General features: G+C 36.7%; 1 protein-coding gene across 6 annotated transcripts in view; it reads left to right on the top strand.

Moving 5' to 3' along the window:
* The window catches only part of TBCK (TBC1 domain containing kinase), a 211753-nt gene that overhangs the window by 148864 nt on the left and 39245 nt on the right, over window positions 1-23644 (top strand). For all 6 annotated transcript variants that reach the window (XM_058549863.1, XM_058549864.1, XM_058549862.1 and 3 more), the window contains one exon: window positions 23328-23503. In XM_058549863.1, coding sequence (XP_058405846.1) covers window positions 23328-23503 — 176 coding nt within the window. The remainder of the gene's footprint in view (window positions 1-23327; window positions 23504-23644) is intronic.

The raw sequence follows: 23644 nt of genomic DNA, 5'->3' as shown, positions 1-23644 counted from the left end.
GACACCCAACTCACTCTTACACTCACTTCACTTTGTATTCTGCTTTCTCCATTCTCTAACAGAAGTCACAGATTATTCTTTTCAGTCCTCATCTCTTAGGAACCTTCAGAACAGCTAACTATTCTCTCTTTTTCGAACTTTGTTTTTCCTGGGTTTTTGGTACACCCCAATCTCCTTGTTTTCCTCTCCGTTATCTCCACTCGATATCTTTCATTGTCTTTGCCTGTCCTTCCTTGTCGTTAAGTATGGCATCCGCGGGGTTCTGTGTGGTTCTCCTCTTGTTCTCTCACAAGGCAGCTATTTGACAGCCTCATGTACATGCATCGTCCAGTTGCCATGGCTTCCAGTCATTAGCTCCAGCCTCTCTTGTTAGCTCTAGCAGACCCGTAGATCCAGCACCTACTCAACACTTCACTTGGATGTTTCTCAAGCAGCCTCTAATTCAACACATCCAAAACTGAGTTTATTTTCTTTTCCCCTTAAAGCTGCTCCTCCTCCAGCATTCCCTATATCAGTAACCACCATTATCATTCCCCTTCTTGTTCAAGTCGATATCTAGATTCATCCTTGACTCCTGCCTCTCCTTCCAAATTCAGTCATTCAAAAAGCCCTATTCACAACTGAATCCACTTCGATCTCTGACACCATCATTTTAGTCAGATTCACCTCATCGCTTTCCTGCAACAATTTCCTGCATCCATTCTTGTTGTTCTGTAATCCATTCTTCAGACTTCAGCTAACATAATCTTTTTAAATTTTTTTTTACTTAAAACAACAGTAATTTATTGTCTCACACTTCTGGGGTGTGTGAGACAATCCAAAATCAAGGTGTTGGCAGAGCCGTGCGCTCTCTGATGGCTGAAGGAGAGAATCCTTCTTTGCCTCTTCTAGCTTCTGGTGTTTGCCAACAATCCTTGGTGTTCCTTGGCTTGTAAATGCATCATTCCAGGCACATGGCCGTCTTCTCCCTGCGTGTCCTCATATCGTCTTCCCTCTGTGCATACCTGTCTCTGTGTCCAAATTTCCCTTTTCGTAGGGACATCAGCCATATTGGATTGGGGCCCACTCTCAGCATAATCTTTTTTAACCAAAATTCTTATCAAGACTCCTCTCATTATCCTGACAGTAAAATTAAAAATTCTTAACATGATCTACAAGGCCCTGTATAATCTTTCCCTTAACCACCTTACCAAATTCTTCTACCAGAGTCTTTCCCTGTTTATTTTCCTATGCTTTAGATTTCTCTGTTTTAGGAATACTTCATACATACTGTTGCCTTCAGTTCTGTATATCTTCCTTCATTTCCTTTTTTTTTTTTTTTTATAATTTTTATTTATTTATTTTTTCCCAAAGCCCCAGCAGATAGTTGTATGTCATAGTTGCACATCCTTCTAGTTGCTGTATGTGGGACACGGCCTCAGCATGGCCGGAGAAGCGGTGCGTCGGTGTGCGCCTGGGATCTGAACCCGGGCCGCCAGTAGTGGAGCGCACACACTTAACCACTAAGCCATGGGGCCGGCCATTCATTTCCTTTATTAAACTAAATTCCTGGAGGGGCCGGCCCAGTGGCATAGCGGTTAATCCACTTCAGCGGCCCAGGGTTCGAAGGTTCAGATCCTGGGTGCGGACTGACACACCGCTTGTCAAGCCATGCTGTGGCGTTATCCCATATAAAGTAGAGGAAGATGGGCATGGATGTTAGCCCAGGGCCAGTCTTCCTCACAAAAAATAAATAAATAAATAAACTAAATTCCTGGAGAGTAAGAACTGTATCTCACTCCTTTTTGTGTTCTCATTGCTTAACATAATGCCTGATGCATTGCAGCCTCTTAATAAATAAAATAATAACATACTTTCTTCCTTGGTAGTTTATGGGTATATTAAGGAAAGAAGCATTCTTTGGACCCCTAGGGCCTAATTCAGTGCCTTAGAAATAGTGTGTTCTCAATATATGTGTATTTAGTTGGAGTAATAACCACAAATAAGGTTATACTAGTTAACCCTCAGTTGAACAAAGCATTCAGTTGCTTTGTCACAGCTCTTTATTCATCAGACATACTAGCTCTAGCCTGGTGTTCTGGTTGTTAGGATCCGGCGTTCTCACCGCCATGGCCCAGGTTCGTTTCTTGGTCAGGGAACCACAGCATTTATCTGTCAGTTGTCATAGTGCAGGGGCTGCATGTTGCTGTGATGCTGAAAGCTTTGCCACCAGAATTTCAAATACCAGCAGGGTCACCCATGGTAGTCAGGTTTCAGTGGAGCTTCCAGACTAGACAGACTAGGAAGAAGGACCTAGCCACCCACTTCCTGCAGAATTGGCCATGAAAACCCTATGAATAGCTGGGAAGCATTGTCTGGTATAGCGGCGGAAGGTGAGAAGATAGCTCAAAAAGACTGGTTAGGGCTCTGCTGTGCTGTGCACAGAGTGGGTCACTAGGAGTCAGAATTGACTTGACAGCACTAACAACGACACTAACTCCATCAACTTTTCCTTCACAGCATGCATTATATTTATAATTATGTACTTATGTATTATATGCTTGTCTCTTCCTTCTTCACTGCATCCCCAGTGCCTATCATAGTGCATGGCATAAATAGTACTATTAATCAATAAATATTTTCAAATGAATTAACAAAAAGTTAATTTCAGGTAATCAGTGTTTTACTCTAATTCCTATAAGACAATATATCTGAAAAATGGTCTTCAAAATTTTCTATAATGCTTGTTGAAAATGCATATTCAGGGCTCCACAAACATCCCATATCTACTAAATCAATCTCTGAGGGTTGGCTCCTGCAATCTGTTTTTACGAAGGTCCTGGGTGACTCTTAACATGATATGTGCATACAGTTTTCTCATGACTTTGCAGCTGAACAGAAATGTTTATTTATAGAGAGGAGGGAACCTCAATAATAAGACATTCATATTTATGGTTATATTGTTATTTTTGTATTGATTCTTTGTGTATTTTTTATACTAATCTACTTGTTTTATAGTTATTTATGTCTAGTTTTTTTTTTTGTCAAATTAACTTTCCTTTCATGAACCAAAACCACCACCTGTTTCACGGCTCAGCCATCTCAGCCTGCCTGCTCTCCTTTTGTCTTTATTGCCGGGGTTATCCCTCTTATAAATCTTTCTCTCCCTGGCCCCTGCACCCTTTCTTGTTCCACTTCGTGAAAGCAGTTCCTCATGAGCTGTGCGGACCTACAACACTAGAATTTCCAAGGCCATTCATGTGGAAGTAAATTAGCATGAGAAATTCATCCAGGACTCAAAAAACTTATATTCATTCCTTACTAACACTTGATGATGTTTTCTCTCTTAGAATCAGTCAAAGGTGACCCTGTTAAATCAGGTCAGAACGTATGTAATGATCCAAGTCATAGTTATGGGGTATTACTGTGTGAGTACGTATGAGTATAAACACAGTTGTCATGTGACATGGAAAGCATCAGGAACTGAAAGTGACAAACTGTTCTCCCTCCTGAAAACTTAAAAACATGGACAATTTTGCTTCAAGAGAAGAAATGTAAAGAAGCGAGAGAAATGTTGGTAGGGATTAGGGAAAAGCCAAGAGAAAGATTATGATTTTTTTAAAGAAACTTTTTAAATTTTACTTTTCCTTTTTTCCTCATAGTTTTAAGAGAATTGTGACTAAGTTCTGTTCATTCAGCAAACGTTTATTGAGCACCTATTGCGTGCCAAGCACTTGGTAATTTAATGTAAGGGCTTTCCAGTTACGGCGAGGTTTTCACAGTCCTCATTCATGGTAGTGGAGACTGACTGCATCTTTCAAAGTACCTTGCTAATTGAGGGCACTTGAGGAAAGGTGGCTAGAAACACACCTTTGTTCAGATGAAGGGGAAGATGAGCAGTGCCCCAGCGTTGCCCCCAGTACAACCGTGCTGTTCATTTTCCAGTCTCAGATGTTATTTAAAACAGAGCCCCGCAAGTCCAGAGTTAGCAAGATTGTTATCATTTTATATAAACTTCCTTTCCCACAGTATATCAGTTCCAAATTTGGGGTGTAATTTAATTCAACACACCAAAAAACTATTTTGGCAGATGGAAATAATATATCAGGAAGGGATAAAAACATATTTTAGATTGTTTGGAAGGGTAAGCTGAACCAAAATCTCAAATCCTTTGTGGAATGAAACAGAGTATAAATAAATAAATGTAACACAATAACTCAAGGGTGATTGCTTATTTCCAGGTCAAGAAACTGTAAATTAGTGATGCATATGTTTATCATTGCTTTTTCTCAGTGACCCTTCATATTTTTCTCATTTAAAAAACCCAATTGTTTCACTGCAGCTGTCTGAAGCTTGAAACATTTACATGTTACGTACCTTGTCATTATTTTTTTAAACATTTACTATTATCCTTTTTGTGTGAAGCTATCCTGGGAAATCAAAATTCTTAGTTGCATGTTAAAGATGTTTTCTTCCTGAGTTATAGAAATCCCTGGGGCTCCTCATCCTAAATCATAAAATTAGTAAATGCCATTTTTCTGAATGTAGAGATTTCAGTGTGCACAAATCTGTTCCAAATGCAGCAGCACCCTGTAAATGTAGCAAGTGAAACAAGGGCGGAAAAATTGCCCAGAGCCAGGCAAGAATCCAGTAATGACTGAATGAGCACTAAAAAGTTTCTAGAGGGTATTATATTGAGGAAGACTGTTTGTTCTTCTGTTTGTTTGTTTGGTGGTCTTGGGGAAAAAAAGAGAAATGTATAGAAATTTTGGGTAAGAGGGTGTTGGGGATGGAGTTCTTGAAGAGAAACACAAAAGAAGAAAATAAGTACGAATTATTGTTATCGTTGATGAAAATACCAGTTGTCGTGATCTAGGTGGAGCATCCTACTTAGGGCTGGCCTGAGCTAGCAGTGGAGCTGAGACACGGCACACTTCGTGCAGACGTCAGCACGCTGCTTTGACACAGCATTAGCATACCCACATTGCAGTGCTGGGAAGGTTATGCCGGTGACAGTTTCTATTCCTTGGCAGCCTGATTTAATTCATTATTGATTTGAGACAGCTCCTGGAGCACTGTTTTTCCACCAGTAAATCTATAGAATATATTTTCTTTACGAAGAGTGATGGGCACAGACAACGCAATTCCAGCTTGCTAATGAATATCTGGGTCCTGCACTGAGAGATTCCTTATGCAGCCTCACAGTTCAAGGATGTCATTTCGTGTATCAGTGACATTCCATGGCATTTAAAGAGAAATGGATTCTGGCACAATTCTGCAGAAAGGCTAGCGACAACAGACACAGTTGTATATGGGATTCAACGAGTCTAATGATTTTCACAATCCCAGGGTATAAATGTCCTGTTTCTTCCAGTCCTTCTCCCAGGATATCCTATAAAATATGCAAAATAAATAAACAAGCCATGTTATATGAGAAATAAACCTACTACTAAAAATTCAGTTTGTTAATCTGATTAATACCAGTTGTAACACAGAATTTAACAAAGAAAGGTACATAATGAAAAAAAAAACAGCTTTTATCTGCAGCGTTCTCATATCTTCTGGAGATTCTTTCTTTCTTTTCTAATTTCTGATTCTATTTCTTTCTTCATGAAAGAAATTGTTGTTCAAAAATGAACAACTAAAAGGCCTTGCTACACTGGAATCATTCCAAAAGTACATCAATCTGAATTATAGATTATTGTTCAGAAATCTTAGAGAAATTAAGTAAAGCAAACACTTAGCAAAGAGGAGACAGGAGGAGTCCTGACAGACTTGACTTAATTAATGGATTTTAAACTTTTATACTCATCAAATAGGTATTTGAGTTAGTTTAAGATTAATAAATGTTTGTTTTCTTGAATAAACTAAATGGTTCTCGTTGCGTCTAAATACCCCCTTTGGTAAACTAGATTCCCACGTGTATTTATATCCACTTCTGAATCCTTTTTCACTTACATTCATCTGTTTCAGTTTATTTCTTTTCCAGTGCTAACAGGTTTTTATAATTATACATGTACATAATGTTTCCACATGAATTGTAGAATTGGCTTGTCTTTTTCCTCCCTCCCCTGAAAAAATCATTTTGGTATTTACATTGTGGTTGAATTAAACTTATAAGTAAGTAGGGAAAATTGACATATGATAATTGAGTTTTATTTTTTCCAAAAACAGGGTATGTCTTTCTATTTATTCCTGTCTTCTTTTTAAGTTCCTCTGTGGCATTTTAAAGTGTTATTGCATATTTCTTGTTAGGATTTTTCCTATTTTAACCTTTCTGTTGCTTTTATTATTGGGATATTGTATTTCATTGTATTTTCTAGCTGGGTTTTTTGTGTATATATAGAAAGATTGTTGATTTTACAGTTTGGCGTAGTGGTTAAGAATACCGACTCGAATTTTTGAATCCCAGCTCTGCCACACCAGCTATGTGACCTGTTTCTTTGTTGTCCATAAAATAGAGATAATAAAATGTAAAACTTCCTAGGATCACTGAGAGGACTAAGTGAGTTCATGTATCTGGAACACCACTGGCTCATAGTAAACACTAAGTTTTCACTGTCATCATAGTCATCATTATCATCATTGTTTATCAGCCACATTATTATTCTCTCATTGTTTGTAATAGTTTTTCAGTTGATTCAGATTTTCGACTTATATATCCTCTACAAATTATAATAATTTTGCCTCTTTCCCAATTTTATACGTCCTATATTTTTCTGTTATTTAATTGCTTCACCTAATTCTCCAGAACAGTGTTAAATAACAATGGTAATGGTGGACATCTTTATCTTACACTTGGGTTTAATGGCAGTGTTTTTTAATGTTTTGCTCTCTTTTATCATGTTACCAAAGCATCATGCATTCTGATTTCTTAATGGTTTTATCAAATGTCTTCTCAACATGTTGTTCTGATATTCAGTAGGAAGTGAACATAAGCTGTGACTGTTGACTCTTGAGCTTGGTCTTTTTTTTTTATGTTTAAGCTTTTGGAGCCAGCTCTTAATCTAGGCTCTGTTTTAATTTCTGTTTATGTAGAGGGTATCAGTCCTATTAGAAACTGCCAAACTTTTAGTTTAAACCAGAGTTATATTTAAAGTCCTTACTCACCACTGGGTGGAAATATTGCAAGAATTCATAGAATGAACAATCCTGTGATTTTGGAAAGGAATTAAAAAAAAGAAAATTAACTAGGGCTGGCCCCATGGCTTAGCGGTTAAGTGCGCGCGCTCTGCTACTGGCGGCCCTGGTTCGGATCCCGGCACGCACCAACGCACTGCTGCTCCCGCCATTCTGAGGCCGAGTCCCACATACAGCAGCTAGAAGGATGTGTAACTATGACATACAACTATCTACTGGGGCTTTGGGGAAAAAAAAAAAGGAGGAGGATTGGCAATAGATGTTAGCTCTGAGCTGGTCTTCCTCAGCAAAAAGCGGAGGATTAGCACAGATGTTAGCTCAGGGCTGGTCTTCCTCACAAGGACAACAAAAAAAATTAACTAGACTTGAAGAGCAATGAAACCTTATGGAAAACTTACCAGCCAAAGTTAAAGAATAAATTTTTGTTAAATTTAAAATACCAAGAAATTCTTTGTGTCTTGATTAATTGGAAAGGAGATAATTATTTCTAGTAATATATAATAATAAGTAATTTTAAATTACCTTTCCTGAGAGGTTAGGACCAACTTGTGGCTTTATATATCCGTTTGTCATTCACTGGTTAATTCTTGAATATGTATGGTATTCTTACCATTTATAGCATCATTATCATTTCAATTAAAGTAGCCTCATGTGTTTTAACCAATGGATTTATCATCTGGTTTTGCAATAGAATATCTATTTTTTTTTCCTATAAAAAATACTTTTGAACACATTCAAAGTCTGGCAGTGTGACCAGAAATGCCAAAGAATAAAAAATTTTAATAAAGTATTTAATTGTTGAAATATATCTGTACATTTTGTAGTCACTTTGTGTTTTAAAGATTTACTTCACACACAAGAAATATTGTCTGTAACTCCTTTATCGAATATTTTTCCTTTTCGTAGATTACTTTTTTCTTGCATATTATATTAGCCAAAAAGGAGGCTATGAAGACTTTTTTTTTAGTTTAACAACTTTAAAATAGACTATATCAAGAATAAATATTACAGTAATTTATCTATTGCATTACAGCTGATAATTTTAGTTGTAATTGATGTTATATTTAACAGACCTTTTGTACATAAAATAATTTATTAGATTTTCTTATAAAAATTTTGTATTTGTTCGTGTCCAATTTATGTTTCAGCATCTAGAACTCTAGTCAGATCTTAAATGAATTGAAAAATTAGTTTACCCCTGAAATGCTTCTATTTTCAATAAGAAAATATGAAAAAATGGATACTAACCAATTTAACATTATGGAAAGGCTCTATTCAGATTTATCAGTTTGTAGTATGTGGTATGTATCATAAACCTACAGTACATCTCTGTGATCTCTAGCTTTAGGTTGGTTGTGACACGTACATAACCTTTCTGATCTCATTAAAGTCAGAATCTCTTCATTTAGGTGAAAGACATTTGAAATACTCACAGCTAAATACATTATGGACATTGATACTTCTGTATCTATACTCTCGTAAGAATTGTCTGGGGTGGTTTGTAGTGTGTTAAAATAAATGATTAGAGATTAGAGACGAGTGAGTATCCTTCATTCGTCATAAGATTTTAAACCGTCTTCTATCTTCACAGCTGAAACTCTGAATTTCCCTTCACTTGGGGCTTCTCAATTATATTAAAATAAAAATGGTTAGCTGAAGCGTGATATTACTGAACATCCCACCAGAGCTTAATCGTGTCCATAACAGTTAATGCCACGGCTCTTTGGAGAGCTCACCCACCCTGTCCTTGGCACAGCAATAAGGACGAGAGAGGCAGACCTCCAGAGGCTTTCTTCCACAGGGTTGTACAGAAGCTTCCAGCCAGAGTGTTTGGGTCATTTATTTGACATCCTTTGGTTATATAGTAAGGAGAGTGATGGGGAAGTTCCCAAGTGACAAGGACATCTGAGCAGAAGTGATGGTGCTGATCACTTGAGAGTATAAGGGAAGGGGTGAGAGAGAGAGAAGGGTAATGAAGCAGCAACCCAGTGCAAGGAAAGGCTGTGTGTGCAAGGTAGAGATTGAGATGAAAACTTCATTGGACTAGCTCAAGTACTGTGACCCTTAGTCACCAGCTGGCTCTGCCCCTGCCTCCTGCTGCCATGAAAGCTGACCGTGACCTTCGCTGTGGAATAGCAGCTCTGTCACACTCCAGAAGGAAGGTATCATGAGTTCCACCTTCGGGAGTGAGTGAGTGGAGCCACTCTCATGTGAAGCGTCTCCATCTTGTTTGCTGCAGCCTAAGAAATTTATCAGGTTCTGGTTTTATTTCGAAAATTATTTCCAGAAGCTTATAGAAACTTACACACAATAGCACCAGCACCACCACTCCCCACGCACAGTGCCACGTTGACCCTGGTTTTGCCCATAAATCACGGATACCGGAGTTCTTCACTTAGTGTAAACTCCATCTCTTCCACACTCACTTCAACCAATTTCAACTATGAAATATTTCCCAGCTACTTGTCTTTGAAATGCCTAAGTTCTTAGTGATCTAAGTTTATATAAGCGTGTCATGCTTTATGAACAACACTTTACTGAGCTTCACAGTTAGAATCACCCCTGAACCTCTCGAAGGAGAAACCCCTCTGGTGTCATTAAGTATGATGTACAGGTTTCTAACTTTTGTCCCAGGAGCTAAGCAAGAGTTTGGGGACCTATCGCCAGTTGAAAATCAATCAGAAATGAGGTCATAGAATTCTAGAGCTAAAAGAAACGTAAGATGTCTACTTCTGCTCTTTACCTGAGGAAACTGAGGCCCAGAGATGAAATATCTCCAAAATGATATTGTATATCAAAGGGAAAATTACTTTTTTGTGTGTATGTGTGTGTGTGTGTGTGTGTGTGTGTGTGTGTGTGTGAGGAAGATCGGCCCTGAGCTAACATCTACCAATCCTCCTCTTTTTGCTGAGAAAGACTGGCCATGGGCTAACATCCATGCCCATCTTCCTCTACTTTATATGGGACGTCTCCACAGCATGGCTTGCCAGGCGGTGCGTCGGTGCACGCCCAGGATCCGAACCGGCGAACCCTAGGCCACCGCAGCGGAGCATGCGCACTTAACCGCTTGCACCACCAGGCCAGCCCCTGACAATTACTTTCTTTGCAGAAATTTACCTTACGCACAATTTTTCAGCAACACATCTGTGAAAATTTTAGCATAAAATCTCTAATCACTGAAAAAAATCCTATCTCCACTCTTCTTTGTGTTTCATATTCATGTACATTCTCTGTCTTTTATTTGAGAGAGAAAAATATTCTCTCTAGTGTGAGAGGTATATTATGCAGCTTCTAGAGCATGACGGTCTTACTTTGAACTCCATTTCAGACACTATATTTCTATATCTCAGAAATAGTAACGTCTCCCTATTCTCTCTAAAAAGAAGAGGGAGAAATGAAAACACCAAAATGCCGCTGAAACAATTTATTGTTTTAAATATATGAATAAAAATATCTTTGTAGATTGTAAAGTTTTTGAAGGTAGTTTTTCTTTGTTAAAATTCCTTTGAGAATGATAGTTAATGTCTGCCTATGCCATTTGCAAAATCCTGTCCCTCTTCATATGTGAACTTGAAATATCTAGCACTAAGAAAGCAGAGTCTATTTATTGTAGCCGTGGAAAAATAAGAATTGATGGATATTACCGTAAAATATCTCAATTTTATGTATTTCCAAGCCTGACTAATAGTTTACATAATTTAAGATTTTCTCAGCAGTGTATAGATGTGCCTACCTAAATTAGGACTTTTTTCTGCCACTTTTTTCCTTTTTCTTCAAATTGCTTCTCCTTTTTTGTGGCTTAAATTGCAGTTTCTATGCTGATAATTCCAAAATTTGATCCTCTAGCCATGATTTCTCACAAACACCAGCTTCTGTCTCTAACTGCATTCTCAACACTTCAACATGGTAGACCCTAAGCAACCTCAGTTTCTCATGTCTAAATCTCAACATCTTCCCCTTTTCTACTGTCTGTCACTGTTACTTTTTTTCCCCTAATCACCCATGTTCAAAACTTAAAAGCCGTCATTTGCTCATCCCTGTCCTTTATCTTCTACTGTATATTTTCTTACACTGCCTTGCATATGTCGTCCCTCCTTCCTTTACCCTTTCGTTGATACACCCAATTTTACTGAAGAGCTACTGAGTCCCAGGCTCTGTGCCAGGCTGTGGAAATGTAAAAACAAACAAGTCCCAGTCCCTGCTTGCAGGACTTGTGGTGTGTTGGAGGAGACCAGTATCAGTATGGAGCAGGCGCTGTAAACCTGCAAAACTGAACTAAACTTTAAAAAATTCTTTCAAAATGAAGATAGCATCCTGACTAAAATTTCTGCGTCATTCATACCAGGCAGAAATGAAAAAAGTGGAAAGGATTTTACATGAGAGGCCTTATTCAGCATACCTCCTGGAGGTAGAAACAGAGCACCTTTCAATGTGTTTGATGGAATTGCATCACACAGAATGTGCACGAAAACCCCACTTCTTTACTGGGCAAATTCCTATTCATCCTTTCAACCTCAGTTCAGATGTTAACTCTTCGAAGACTGTGCCCAGGTTGTGCACTCTCTCTTGGTCGAATGAACTGCCCCTTCTTCTGTATTATGACAGAAACCAAAGTGCAGAGGGTTCAGGAGGGAGTGGAAAGAAGAAAGTAGAGATGAGAAGGCAGAGAGAAGGGAGCTAGGGAAGGACTCACCCGTTGGAGAGTAATTTTATTATTGAGTATTTACTGTTTTAGTTTATCTTTCACTGTGGATGGGAGAGAATTAGATGTATTTGTAGGCCAAAGAAAAATAGTGGAAAGGGAAAGACTGAAGGAAAAAAGAGGATAATATATAAAGTAAAGCTCTTGATTTCCAGTGTTGTCACTTAATCTAGATCTTCATAAAATTCACTGTCTAACAAATCTTTCTGCCTGTCATTTTTCCCATCTCAATTTCATCCTTCAAAATACAGCCAAATTAATCTTCCTAAGATACCTGTTAACATGTTAACAGCTGTTAACATGTGACACATTCCTCCAAAAATTCTACAGTGCTTATTTCTTCTATCCTCAAGCTTCTCTGTCTTTCAGAGCCCTCATGCTCTTTCCCCCATCTTCCTATTCAGTACTGTTTCCCTCTCATTCCCAGGGTGGATGTCAGCTCAATAAGCCTAGTCTCTTCATTGTCTTTCTGACACCCATTGACTCTAAGTTCTGCAAGAAGTTTGCTCGCTGATGTATCCCAAGCACAATGCCTGGTACTAGTAGGTGCTCAGTAATTATTTATGGACTGTTCCCTTGCTCATTCACACTTGAAAACTCCTATAATTACCCACGTATCCAACACTCTTCTTTCTCTTTTCTAAACCCTACTGATTTTTCCTGACTCAGGTCCCACTTACTCCACCTATATTTTGCTAACTACTTCTGCCCATACTGTGTTTCTTCCTTTCCCTGAATTCTCGTAGTTTGTCGCTGTGATTCCATGCATGGAATCTTCTAAGAGAGGCAGTGTAATGATGTGGTTAGGAGCTCAGACTCCAGAGCCAGACTGACCACATTTGAATCCTGGCTCTGTTACTTACTGATTATGTGGCCTTTGGTAAGTTATTTAACCTCTCTGTGCCCCAATTTCCTCATCTATAAAATGAGCAAAATAATAAAACCTCCCTCAAGGATTGTTGCAAGACTTAAGTGAGTTCATATATGTCAAGTGCTTATCACAGTGACCAGCACATAGTAAGCACCATGTAAACGTTTTCTGTTGTTACTCAGTAGTTTTATTACTGCTTCATTTATGTTAGTCCTACCTTTCCAACCAGATTGTGGGCTCTGAGGTGGAAATGATATTATATTTCTCTCAAGATGGCCAGCACAGCCTAGTTCATTAAATATTTGTTAATTGATGATTTATTGAAAATTTAGACTATAATAAGACTACCATGAAATTCAAGCTGCTTCAATTTTTAATAAAAATTTTATATAAAGATCCACAGCCTACCAAACATTTTTACGTCTATCATACCAATTGATCCTCACAGTAAATGTGTGAGGTAAATAAGGCAAGTGTTGTTATTCTCACTCTACAGCTTAGGAACTTAAGGTCAGAGAAGGCGAGTGTCTACCACCCCCTCTCTCAGCACTGCCGTTATCTCCCTACTTCTTGCCTGCTCAGAGAGGTACAGGACAGATTAAAGAGGCTTCTGTGTAAGCGGATGTTCTATACAAAACGAGTGTCAGCCACCCTTCCTGCAGGTATGCCCAGATCTCACAAATGGTTGTCTTGGGCACTCCTCCTCCTCTGTCCTGTGAGGGGGGATTTGAGTGTCCAGAAACACCTGCTCCTCTACCCTGTGGGATGGGAAGGGAGGTGCATCTGATCTTGCACACTGCTATCCACAAAGTTGATCCCCCTCCCAACTAAAGCTCCTTATGTAAGCTGGGAGGAAAGGAGAAGCTGGGGTGATGGTTGGAAGCAGTAGAGTTACGTCTGTCACTTCTCAGTTAGCCCTGGGGGAGGTGTCAGTGGCTTTTAGTGGTGGCTTCTATTATTTGTTAGCATATTAGAACCTCTTTGTTTCAACCGTAGAGGCAACATAACTCAACATCCTGTTACACATGCATGCATTTATTTATCAAACATTTTAGCACCTTCTCTGAGCAGGCCGTATTATACTTGCTATGAGAGATACATAAGAAATAGAAGAGATTTAAGCTGTGTGCTGGCATCAGCATGTTTATACTGATCCAGTCTCTCTCCTAGAAACATCATATGCCAATTGAAAAAATCTTTCAGTACAGTTTTGCTTTTACACATTGTCCTCAAGAAAAAGTGTATTTTCATTGTGTTGAAACATACATTAATACATGATTAGCCCTGTGATGTCCCTGCCTCATAAGCATGCCTACTTTTGCTTTTTATACTTTGATTCGTATTTCCACCTTTCTTTTAGAAGATTATTTTTAGTATTGCAGTTAGTGTTCCAATTCCAATTATTCAGTGAAATTGAGTAGTCTTTTTAAAAAATTGTTTTTGCTCGAAATTCAGTTAGATCTCTATAGGAAATACATGCAATGTATGTCACTTTCTGTGCTGCCTAATTTTAGGTTCTTGAATTATAAAGTAGATGTTTAATAAATATTACCTTGCTTTCAAAGTAAAGAGATTTTAAATTGACGGAAAGAACCAGTGCTGTGGACATTCTGCGGTCATCCTGTCCCTGAGAAAAGACCCTTAAAGGCTTCAGGAACATGTCAGCTCTATCGTGTATCTTCTGAAAGCAGCACTACTTGCCTCGTTTATACCCAGGAACTGTAAATATCTTCTGGAATCTCTAATTTCCAAATGGCCTTAGAGAGGCTAATTTTCTTTATTAAGATTTTCTCTGTCTTTCTAAACACACACACATGCACACACACACAATAGCATAATATATGAAAACTGCTTCCTTTCATAAGGAAGGAGGTTTGTTGTTTTGTTTTTAACCTTCTAACATACATTATAAGTATGATCACATGCGGAGTTGTTTTGGAGTATAGGATCAAAATATATTACTCTTAAAGGAAGCAAAATTGTTTTTAGGGAAAATATCAGCCATTTAGGCAGTAATCTGCTAAATGATTTTCCCTTCTTATGTTAAACTAGGAAAAAATATTATAATTATTTAGTGATGATAATGTAATTTATATTTGTGTTGGTAGAAGTCTGGAAAAGTATATTAAATATTCTTCCATGTAGCCAACAGACCCTTTTCTCTAAATTCTTCATACATCTGATGAAGAGGTGGATAAACATCAGTTTATTCAAGTATTTCTTTATGCAAGAGGCAGAGTAGTCCTTACCAATGAAACTTCCCAGTTAACCTCAGAGTTTTTTTTCCTATTGTCTGTATTAACTTTGTGTATCTCCTTTCCAAACTCAAATGCATGAAAGCCTGCCCTACTTGCTGATCTCTTTTTTATTATTTTTAAATTGTATCTAAATTCGAAAATAATAGTGGTTTTATTGTTTTTCTTTAACATCTCTACATGTTGTCCTGTGCTGGATTTGATTACCTATGATGTGAGTGTGGCCGTGAGTTCTCATTGGTAAAGGCTTTTTATATTGCTGTAAACATTTGATGAGAATCATCTTCAGACAGGTTACAGTCACAGTTATGAAGTATTTAAGAGAGTTATATAATAATGCTGATTGAAAACAAATCTCAAATTTTTATAAATTTTTAAATTTTCAAAAATAGCTCATACTTTTTTGTTTTTGTTTTTGTTTTCGTTTTTTTGTGAGAAAGATCAGCCCTGAGCTAACATCCGTGCCAATCCTCCTCTTTTTGCTGAGGAAGACTGGCCCTGAGCCAACATCTATTGCCAATCCTCCTCCTTTTTTTTTTCCCCTTTTCTCCCCAGAGCCCCAGTAGATAGTTGTATGTCATAGCTGCACATCCCTCTAGTTGCTGTACGTGGGACGCGGCCTCAGCGTGGCCGGACAAGCGGTGCGTCGCTGCACACCCGGGATCCGAACCCAGGCCACCAGCACCGGAGCCCACGCACTTAACAGCTGAGTCATGGGGCCAGCCCAAAAATAGCTCATACTTAATGAATAAAACTTAAACAAAAAATCATGAAGAAAAAAAGTCACATTAATTCCACTAGCTCACAGATAACCACTTATACGGTTTCTATGTATCAGTCATATATATATGAAAAGATATCTACACATACATATGTGTTTACACATGTATATTCACTATAATATACATATATACACACACACATATGTTTTCACTATGATATACCTCACCAAATTGGTATCATAGTGAATTTATAATTTTATAGGATCTTTTTCCCCTTGACAATATATCTTGAATATTTCCTCTAAGAAATATTTTTCTAAAATATGATTTTAATGGATGAATGGTATTTCTTTACATGAATTTGCTGCCATTTGTTTATCCTATCCCCTTTTATCATGTGTTGACATTATTTTCAGTTTTTCATAATTTAAGAAAAACAATATGATAAATATTTTTCCATGCAACTTTGTACAGTTTATGATTATGTCAGTGGAACAAATTTCTAAAAATAAATTTCTATATTAAAAGGTTTGCATATTTGAAAGTTTTTAATACATATTACTAAATTTTTCTCCAGAAAGTTTGTTATTCACACATCTAAACCATATGTATTTTGGAGTTCCTCCCTATACCGTACTGTCAGAATTTAACTAACAGCAAAAGGTGGTACACTCAAATTAGGATAATTCAATTATGGTTTATTTACAGAGATGATAGTTACAAAAATGATGGTGGAATGTTGGTGAAAATACAAGAGATAATGCAGTAAATTGTGGATACTAGCTACAACCCTGTTACCACCCAAAGGCCGAAAGGGATGAAGGAGGAAGAGATTACCAGATCATGAAAAAAGAGAAGCAGATAAAGACAGCCATCTCGAGAGGAACAGTGACCTTTGATCAATGGACATAGCCAGGCTAAGGTGACTTCTCAAGTAGGGAACCAGGGAAGTAAATATCCTGACCCCACTCTCCATGTTGTCTGTACCCACTTGAAAGCCAGAGGACCTAGGATCCCTCTTTATATCATCCAAACATGTTGCATCCCAGAGCAGAGAGCAAGGTAGAAGCCAGTGGAGAGTGAATCGGGAGGGGCAAACGGAAGATATCCAGAACACTTACTGACTTTTGTATTTCTGTGATTGGGAATACGTTTTATATTTCTATGATTATTAGTGAGATAAAAATTTTTTTGTTATTACCCATTGGTGTTTCTTTTGTCGAGTATATGTTTACACCTCCCCCCTTCTTTCTTAACTAAGCGGTCTTTTTTTTCTTACTGATTTTATCTTATTGGTTAAGAGAGCTTTTTATATATTAACAGCATCTTAAATTTTTTTCACATATATTACTCTTCTTTAATAGTTTGGCTTTTGCTGTATGCTTGTAAATATTTCTAGTCATCAATACTTTTTCTCACCCTTTTGTGATTCCACTTTTATACTTAATTTTTTGTTCCACCTATAAATCATTTTGCTATATATAGTATAAGGTAGAAACATAATTTTATTTTCTTCCAGTTAATGTTATACCAACACTGTTTCCTAAATAATGCATCGTTCCCCTGGTGATTTGACGTGGCATCCTAGTCTTTGTTGCCAGGTACTTACATGTAGTTGAGTCTGTTTCTGTGCATCTATGATGTCCTTTTAATCTTGTAGTCTGTTCGAGTGCAGTGTCAACAGTGTTAATTTTATACAGTTTTAATATATAGCAAGGTATTTTATTATTTTTCAATATTTTCTTGACATTCTCACCTATTTAGTATGTCAATGAACTTTAGATTTACATTTCAAATTCAAAATAAAAGATCCTTTTTAGGAGATTGATAAAATTGTAATATATTAATACATTGCTCTGAGGGAAAATAAAGTTCTTATAATATTGAATCTTTCTTTCCAGATGGCATCTTATGTCTCTCAGTTTTTTCAAATGCCAATCACAAAGCTTATCAGCTTATTTCTAAGCAATTTATTTTGGAGGAGTATTTTGATATTGTGAAGGAAAGCTTTTGTTCATTGTATTTTCTGACTGGCTCCTGCTGCCATGGAGAAAAGCTAATGACTTTGTTGTATGTATGTTGTAACTAAAACCTGACCAAATTCATACCTGTTTTATTGGATTTTCCTCTGATTATTCTGGATTTTTGTCATCGAAAAGTAAAAATAATTTATTTCTTCTTTTCCAGTATTTGTATCTCTTACTTATTTTTCTTATTGTCTCCTTAGCAGCTTCTATAACAATAATAAATAATAATGCTGATAGCTATAATATATTTCTGCATTTTGATTTTGGTAAGCTATAATATATTTCTGCATTTTGATTTTAGTAAGTCTTCCTCTGTGGTTCATCATTAAATAGAATGTCAGATATTTGAGATAAAGAACATCTGTCGTAAAGAACGTCTTTCATCATTCTATTAAGTTTCTTTCTGATACGTATTTACCATAAGTTTTTCTTTTTCTAAAATTGGGAATAAATGTGAAGTTTTATCACATATGGCTTTATGTCACCTATAATGATGAATACATATTTTCTATCTTTTGACTAATTAAAGGTGATGAATTATTTTTAAAATTGTCCTAATATTGAGCCATCCTTCATTCCTGGAATATGTCCTACTTGGTCATAGTATGTCATTCTTTTAAATTGCTACTGCATTCAGTTTTCTAGTTTTGAGGTTTTTTCAAACATCTGTAGTCATAAGGAATATTGGTGTGTGTGTGTGCATGTGTTGGTGCGTGTCTGTGTGCACGTGTTGTGCTGTCTTTGTCAGATTTAAGTATCAGGTTAAGGCAGCTTCATAAAATAGCCTGAGGTGCTTCTCAATGTTCTCTTGCCTTGGAGCAGCTATTATATCATAGAGATTCCCTGTTCTTTGGAAATGAGATAGAATTGTTTGGGGAAAAATGTGTTTGGCACCTTTCCTCAAAGTAATTATTTGAAAACTTTAAAATTTTCCCTGTATCTACAAAGTCTATTCAAATTTTCTATGACTTTTGAATACACACATACGTGCACGTGCGTGCACACACACACGCACTATTCTCTTCAGTTCTACTTAGCCTGTGGATATATAGATCTATTCAGATTTGCTACTCTTTTGTGAATATTTGGAATCAGTATTTTAAAATTTTAATTGTATAGAATTGTACATAGTATGTTATTTTTTTAATGTTTTTACATGCTTATATTCTCATTTATATTTAATTAGAAATGAGGAAGAAAAAGAATATAAAAACATGTTTATGTTTATATTTTTTCTCATTTCTAATCACGCACACACACCATTCATATACAGAATTTCCAGTTTTATTGATTTTCCCCAAAATATCACCTATAGTATTTGTCTATTTTTTCCTTCATTAATATATTTATTATTACTAAATTATTTTGCCTACTTGCCTAAGGATAGTTTGTTTTCGTTTTTATTTGTTTGCCTTCTTTATATTCCCCTAACTTCTTTCAATTAATTAGAGTACATTTTGCAAGTTTTATATGATAGCCACTGTTATCTTCAGTTTTTCAGTTGAGAGAAGGAAAGATGACTGTGAGAAATTACAGAGACAGATACAGATTTCATTGTTCTTGATTAACCATCACAGTGCCCAGAGGCTAGAGAGAATCTAATGATTTGCCATCTCTGAAGAGTCCGTCTAAAAGTCCAAACATAAGAAAAGATTCTGCTCTGTAGTGTTATTTCATCATATTTTAATTCAATCATTCTTTCATCAAGTATCTATTGAGCTCCTTTTTGCCAAACTTTGTGCTAGCTTGTAGAGATATAAATATGAAAAGACATGAAACCTGCATTCAAGGATATTGTAAGTCAAGTGGAGAAACAGACACTATATCACAAATACAGTAATTACTATGATGGGGGTATGTACACGTTGTTTTGGGAACATATACACACCCCATAGCACACAGTTACTCGAGAAAAGTAGTAGATATTTAGAAATATTAGTTTATTCATTTATATTCCATAAATATATTTTAATACCTTTTATGCGTGAGATAATATGCTGGGTCCTGGAGAAGACTTTCAGTCTAGTAGGAAATGAATAATCCCATTAAATAAGGCTGTGTACCAGATACCTATGGGGACAGAGAAGAGAAAGAAAGTAAGGCTGTCAGGAGCTAAAGGCTTTCTTCACAGAGAAAGTAGTGTTTGAGCTGATACTTGATAGGTGAGCTAGGATTTACCAGAGGGATAAGGTGCGGCATTCTCAGCAGAGGGAGCAACGCGTACAAAGGCACAGTGGTGTGAAGAGGCAAATAGTCTACTGATGCCAAAGCATAGGTCCCAGTTGGTGAGGATGAGAAAAGAGATAGAAGATAGCAAACATTTATTGAACTCTTACAGCATGTCAAACACCATTCTAAATACTTTATATAGGCTAACTCATTTAATCCTTACAGGAGCCCAGGAGGGTTCAGGTAACTATTGTTATGCCACTTTATAGATGAAGAAATTGGACAGAGAGGTTAAATATCATACCCAAAGTCACATACTGATAAGTGCAGGGGAGAGTCCAGGTAGTCTTACTCCACAGCCTCTGGTTTCCTGCCTACTGTGGACAGGGATCAGTTCACAAAGGGCTTTATATGCTATACTAAGGAATTTGGATTTCATTCTGTCAGTGTCTAGAAGCCGTTGAGGTGTTGTTCATTATAAAAGTTACAAGATCAGATTTTTATTTTTCACTCAAATGGCATTTATAAGATGGATTAGAAGGAATGACTTCATGTGAAGAGGGAAGCAGAGAACCAAGAGGATAGAGAGAAAACAGATAGCTCCCATAGTCCCTGTGAAAGACGAGGAGGCCTTGGACAGGGCAGTGAGTCAGGGAGCAGTCTCAAGAGATACTTGATGGAACTTGGGGATGTGTTGGATGAGAATGAGGAATAAGGAAGAATGAAGAGTCGATGATGATTTCCAGGTTTCTGTCTGGGGTAACTAGATTGAAGTTAGTGCCAGGATCCATGACAGAAAATACGGGAAGTGTTCTAGATACCAGCCCTCTATTCTCATAGTTAAAATGCCTTTATAGTTATTTAGGAGCTTTTACATATGAAGTATAAATGTATACAGTTATGCCCTTATGGGTGCTGGTTACATATGCAACATAAGGATATACAGGCAAACTCTCACTAAAAGTCTACCATTTCAGTTCTTAGGTATCATGACAGAGTCTCCCGATAGTTTAAATGGATACAGCAAAATGCCTGTCTTGTTACCAGGTTTAGATTTTTGCTTGCTTGGTTAGTATTATCACTAATACATCCAGATAGCCATTTCAGAGAGCCGACTCTGAAAGATGATTTCTGTCAGTAACCTTGCTAAATAAATTCTGTCTCTAGGTTGACAATAGAATATGAATTTTATTAAAAAAAAAAAAAAAACAGTAGTTCTCAGACAAATTGGTTTCTGATATTTGGATATCTAAGCTTGCTATGCATCGTGTATACAGGTTCTTGGGCAGAGATGATAAATTAGTAGACATTTCCAGAGTTGCTCTATAGCTATCCTAAATTCTTGTCCACTGTTCATAAACAAAGCCCCATGAATTTGAAACCCCAGTCACACAAGAAAATGCCAATGTCAATGATATTAAACAAGATGAAAGTTTTACAAGAAAGTTTTATTTTTATGCCTCTTAAGTGGAAATTACACAATGAATTGCAAAATTGCATATAAAACTGTCTAATTACAGAAAAACTAGATTCTGTGTTTTTTAATATTATAATTATTTTCTTCATAAAGCAAAATAGTATAATTTGTTCTAAATCTAACAATCTCCTAAAGTTAATTTGCAGAGGGTCTTGCATGCATCATATTAAAGTTCTTTACTGATACACACTTACAAAAGTTCAGAAAGTTATGAATTTTTCAGTGATTCCTCTCTCCTTCTGTTCTTACCATTTCACATAGCAATTGCTCTTTCCTTTGAAAAATTCCTTGCATATGATGCATTTGATTGGACCAATGCCGAGGTCTAATCTTTCTTAAATCAGTCAGTTCTTCGTAGAGAATACTTGGGTCAAATCATATTCTTCATCAGTAGGGCACACCTTTCATTCAGATGAAACCTCTGTTTGAAATGCCACATTCATCACTAAAAGAATAAAAGCAGAACTAGGTAATCAAAATTTCTTTATTTTATCTTCATAAATGTACGACTTCATATGAAGGCTTGGAAAAATACCTGTAGAGCTTGCAATCCAATGAAAAAGGAGATGGAAGCATTGATTGTATGGCTTGCTGATTTTAAAGCTCTTTATTCTTTCTGAAGCACTTTTAATTTCAGAATGTTTGAGTAGCTTTAATTCCTAATATTAAAAAATTAAAATTCCTAATGCCTATTTTTTAAGAGCCAGAAACCCATAAAGCTTAGCAATTTCCATTTCTGTTTAAAAGCTAATAAAGTGAGAGAACAAGTGCTTTACCAGTAAAGAGTTTACGGCCTAGTCAGGGAAACCCAAGGGATGAGAGCTGACATTCAAACTCCAATTGAAAACAATTTTTTTCCAAAATAAATCTGTCTGATAAGTGATTCATATGCTTTATTCTCTCCTGCCTAGAAATTCTAAATTGGAAATTCTAAATGTGGAATCCCACAGTGGAATTGAGATAAGAAAGAAAAGGAGTAGAGATAATAATTAGACTCAATTTTGAAAACTTATTAAGCATATAAATAAATTTTTTTTGAATCCCCATGTTTCAATCAAGTGAATTTTGAAAGTTCTTACATTCTCAAGTTATGTTAAGTAAGTTTTCAAGAGTGACTGCTAGTGCTCTATAAATTTATGTTGAATTGAGTCAAGTATTATTGCATTGCCTTTTGTGGATGGAAAAAATCCTTCTCCCTCCTAAATAACATGGAGAATAATTATAAATAGCCCTTAGTCTGAATTAGGCTCATGCCATATAACAAACACTAGACCAACCTACTGGTTTAATAGCCTGGAGTCTGATTTTTACCTCCTTCACAACAAGATACATTGACAATTTGGTTTACTAAGAAAGCATTGTATTGCTCTTCATTCATCTCTGAGAATCTAATTTCCACTCAACCATTCATATATAACAAGTTATTATAAAAGACCAATACATACATTAGAACCACTTTCTTTAATTAGTATATATACTGAGTTTTGATGTAATTTCTAATATTAACCAGAGTTGTAATTAATGTGATTCACAGCAACAGTAATTATACTTGAAGAAAAGTGAAATGTGCTTAAAGGAGCTGTTTTTAAAGATACATGGTGCTCTCATAAAGAAAAATCTGCCTCATCTCTATCTATCACATTTGAGCCAAGAGCTTGTAGTGATGCAAAAGAATAATGCTTTTCTATATGTGTGACTACTAAAAACATAAACCTCGGTACATAGGTAGTAAGGAATACAGTTATACAGTGGTAAGGACTACAGTTACACAGTCGGAATAGATACAGTTAGACAGTAAGAAGGAATACAGGACTACAGGTGCACAGTCAGAAGGGATACGGTTACAGTTACTGCTAAAATGAGATAGTTTCCTGTTCTCCCATGTGCTATAGTGATTGAGCTCAAGAGCCTGAAGATATTCTATACTGGCTATGGTTTGTCTCTATAATATTCTCAATATCTGTGTTGTTTGTGCATTTCTTCAGTCAAGAGAATCCATCCCATTAAATGACCTGAAGTCCGAAGTATCACCCCGGATTTCAGCGGAGGACCTGATTGACTTGTGTGAGCTCACAGTGACAGGCCACTTCAAAACACCCACCAAGAAGACGAAGTCCAGTAAACCAAAGCTCCTGGTGGTTGACATCCGGAATACGGAAGAGTATCCTTTACACATACGGTTTAAAGAGGGGTGCTGCCTTATTCATATTGCTTCCTTTCCATTTAAAGGGCGTGTGGTAAAAACAATGAATACATCTGGGATTCCTCTGAATTGTCTTTTAAAATAAAATCTTTCTTAGAA

The sequence above is a fragment of the Diceros bicornis genome, chromosome 11 (assembly GCF_020826845.1).
Source record: "Diceros bicornis minor isolate mBicDic1 chromosome 11, mDicBic1.mat.cur, whole genome shotgun sequence".
Lineage (NCBI taxonomy): Eukaryota > Metazoa > Chordata > Mammalia > Perissodactyla > Rhinocerotidae > Diceros > Diceros bicornis.
The sequence above is the reverse complement of the archived record's forward strand: the minus strand, read 5'-3'. Positions and strand labels throughout refer to the sequence as shown.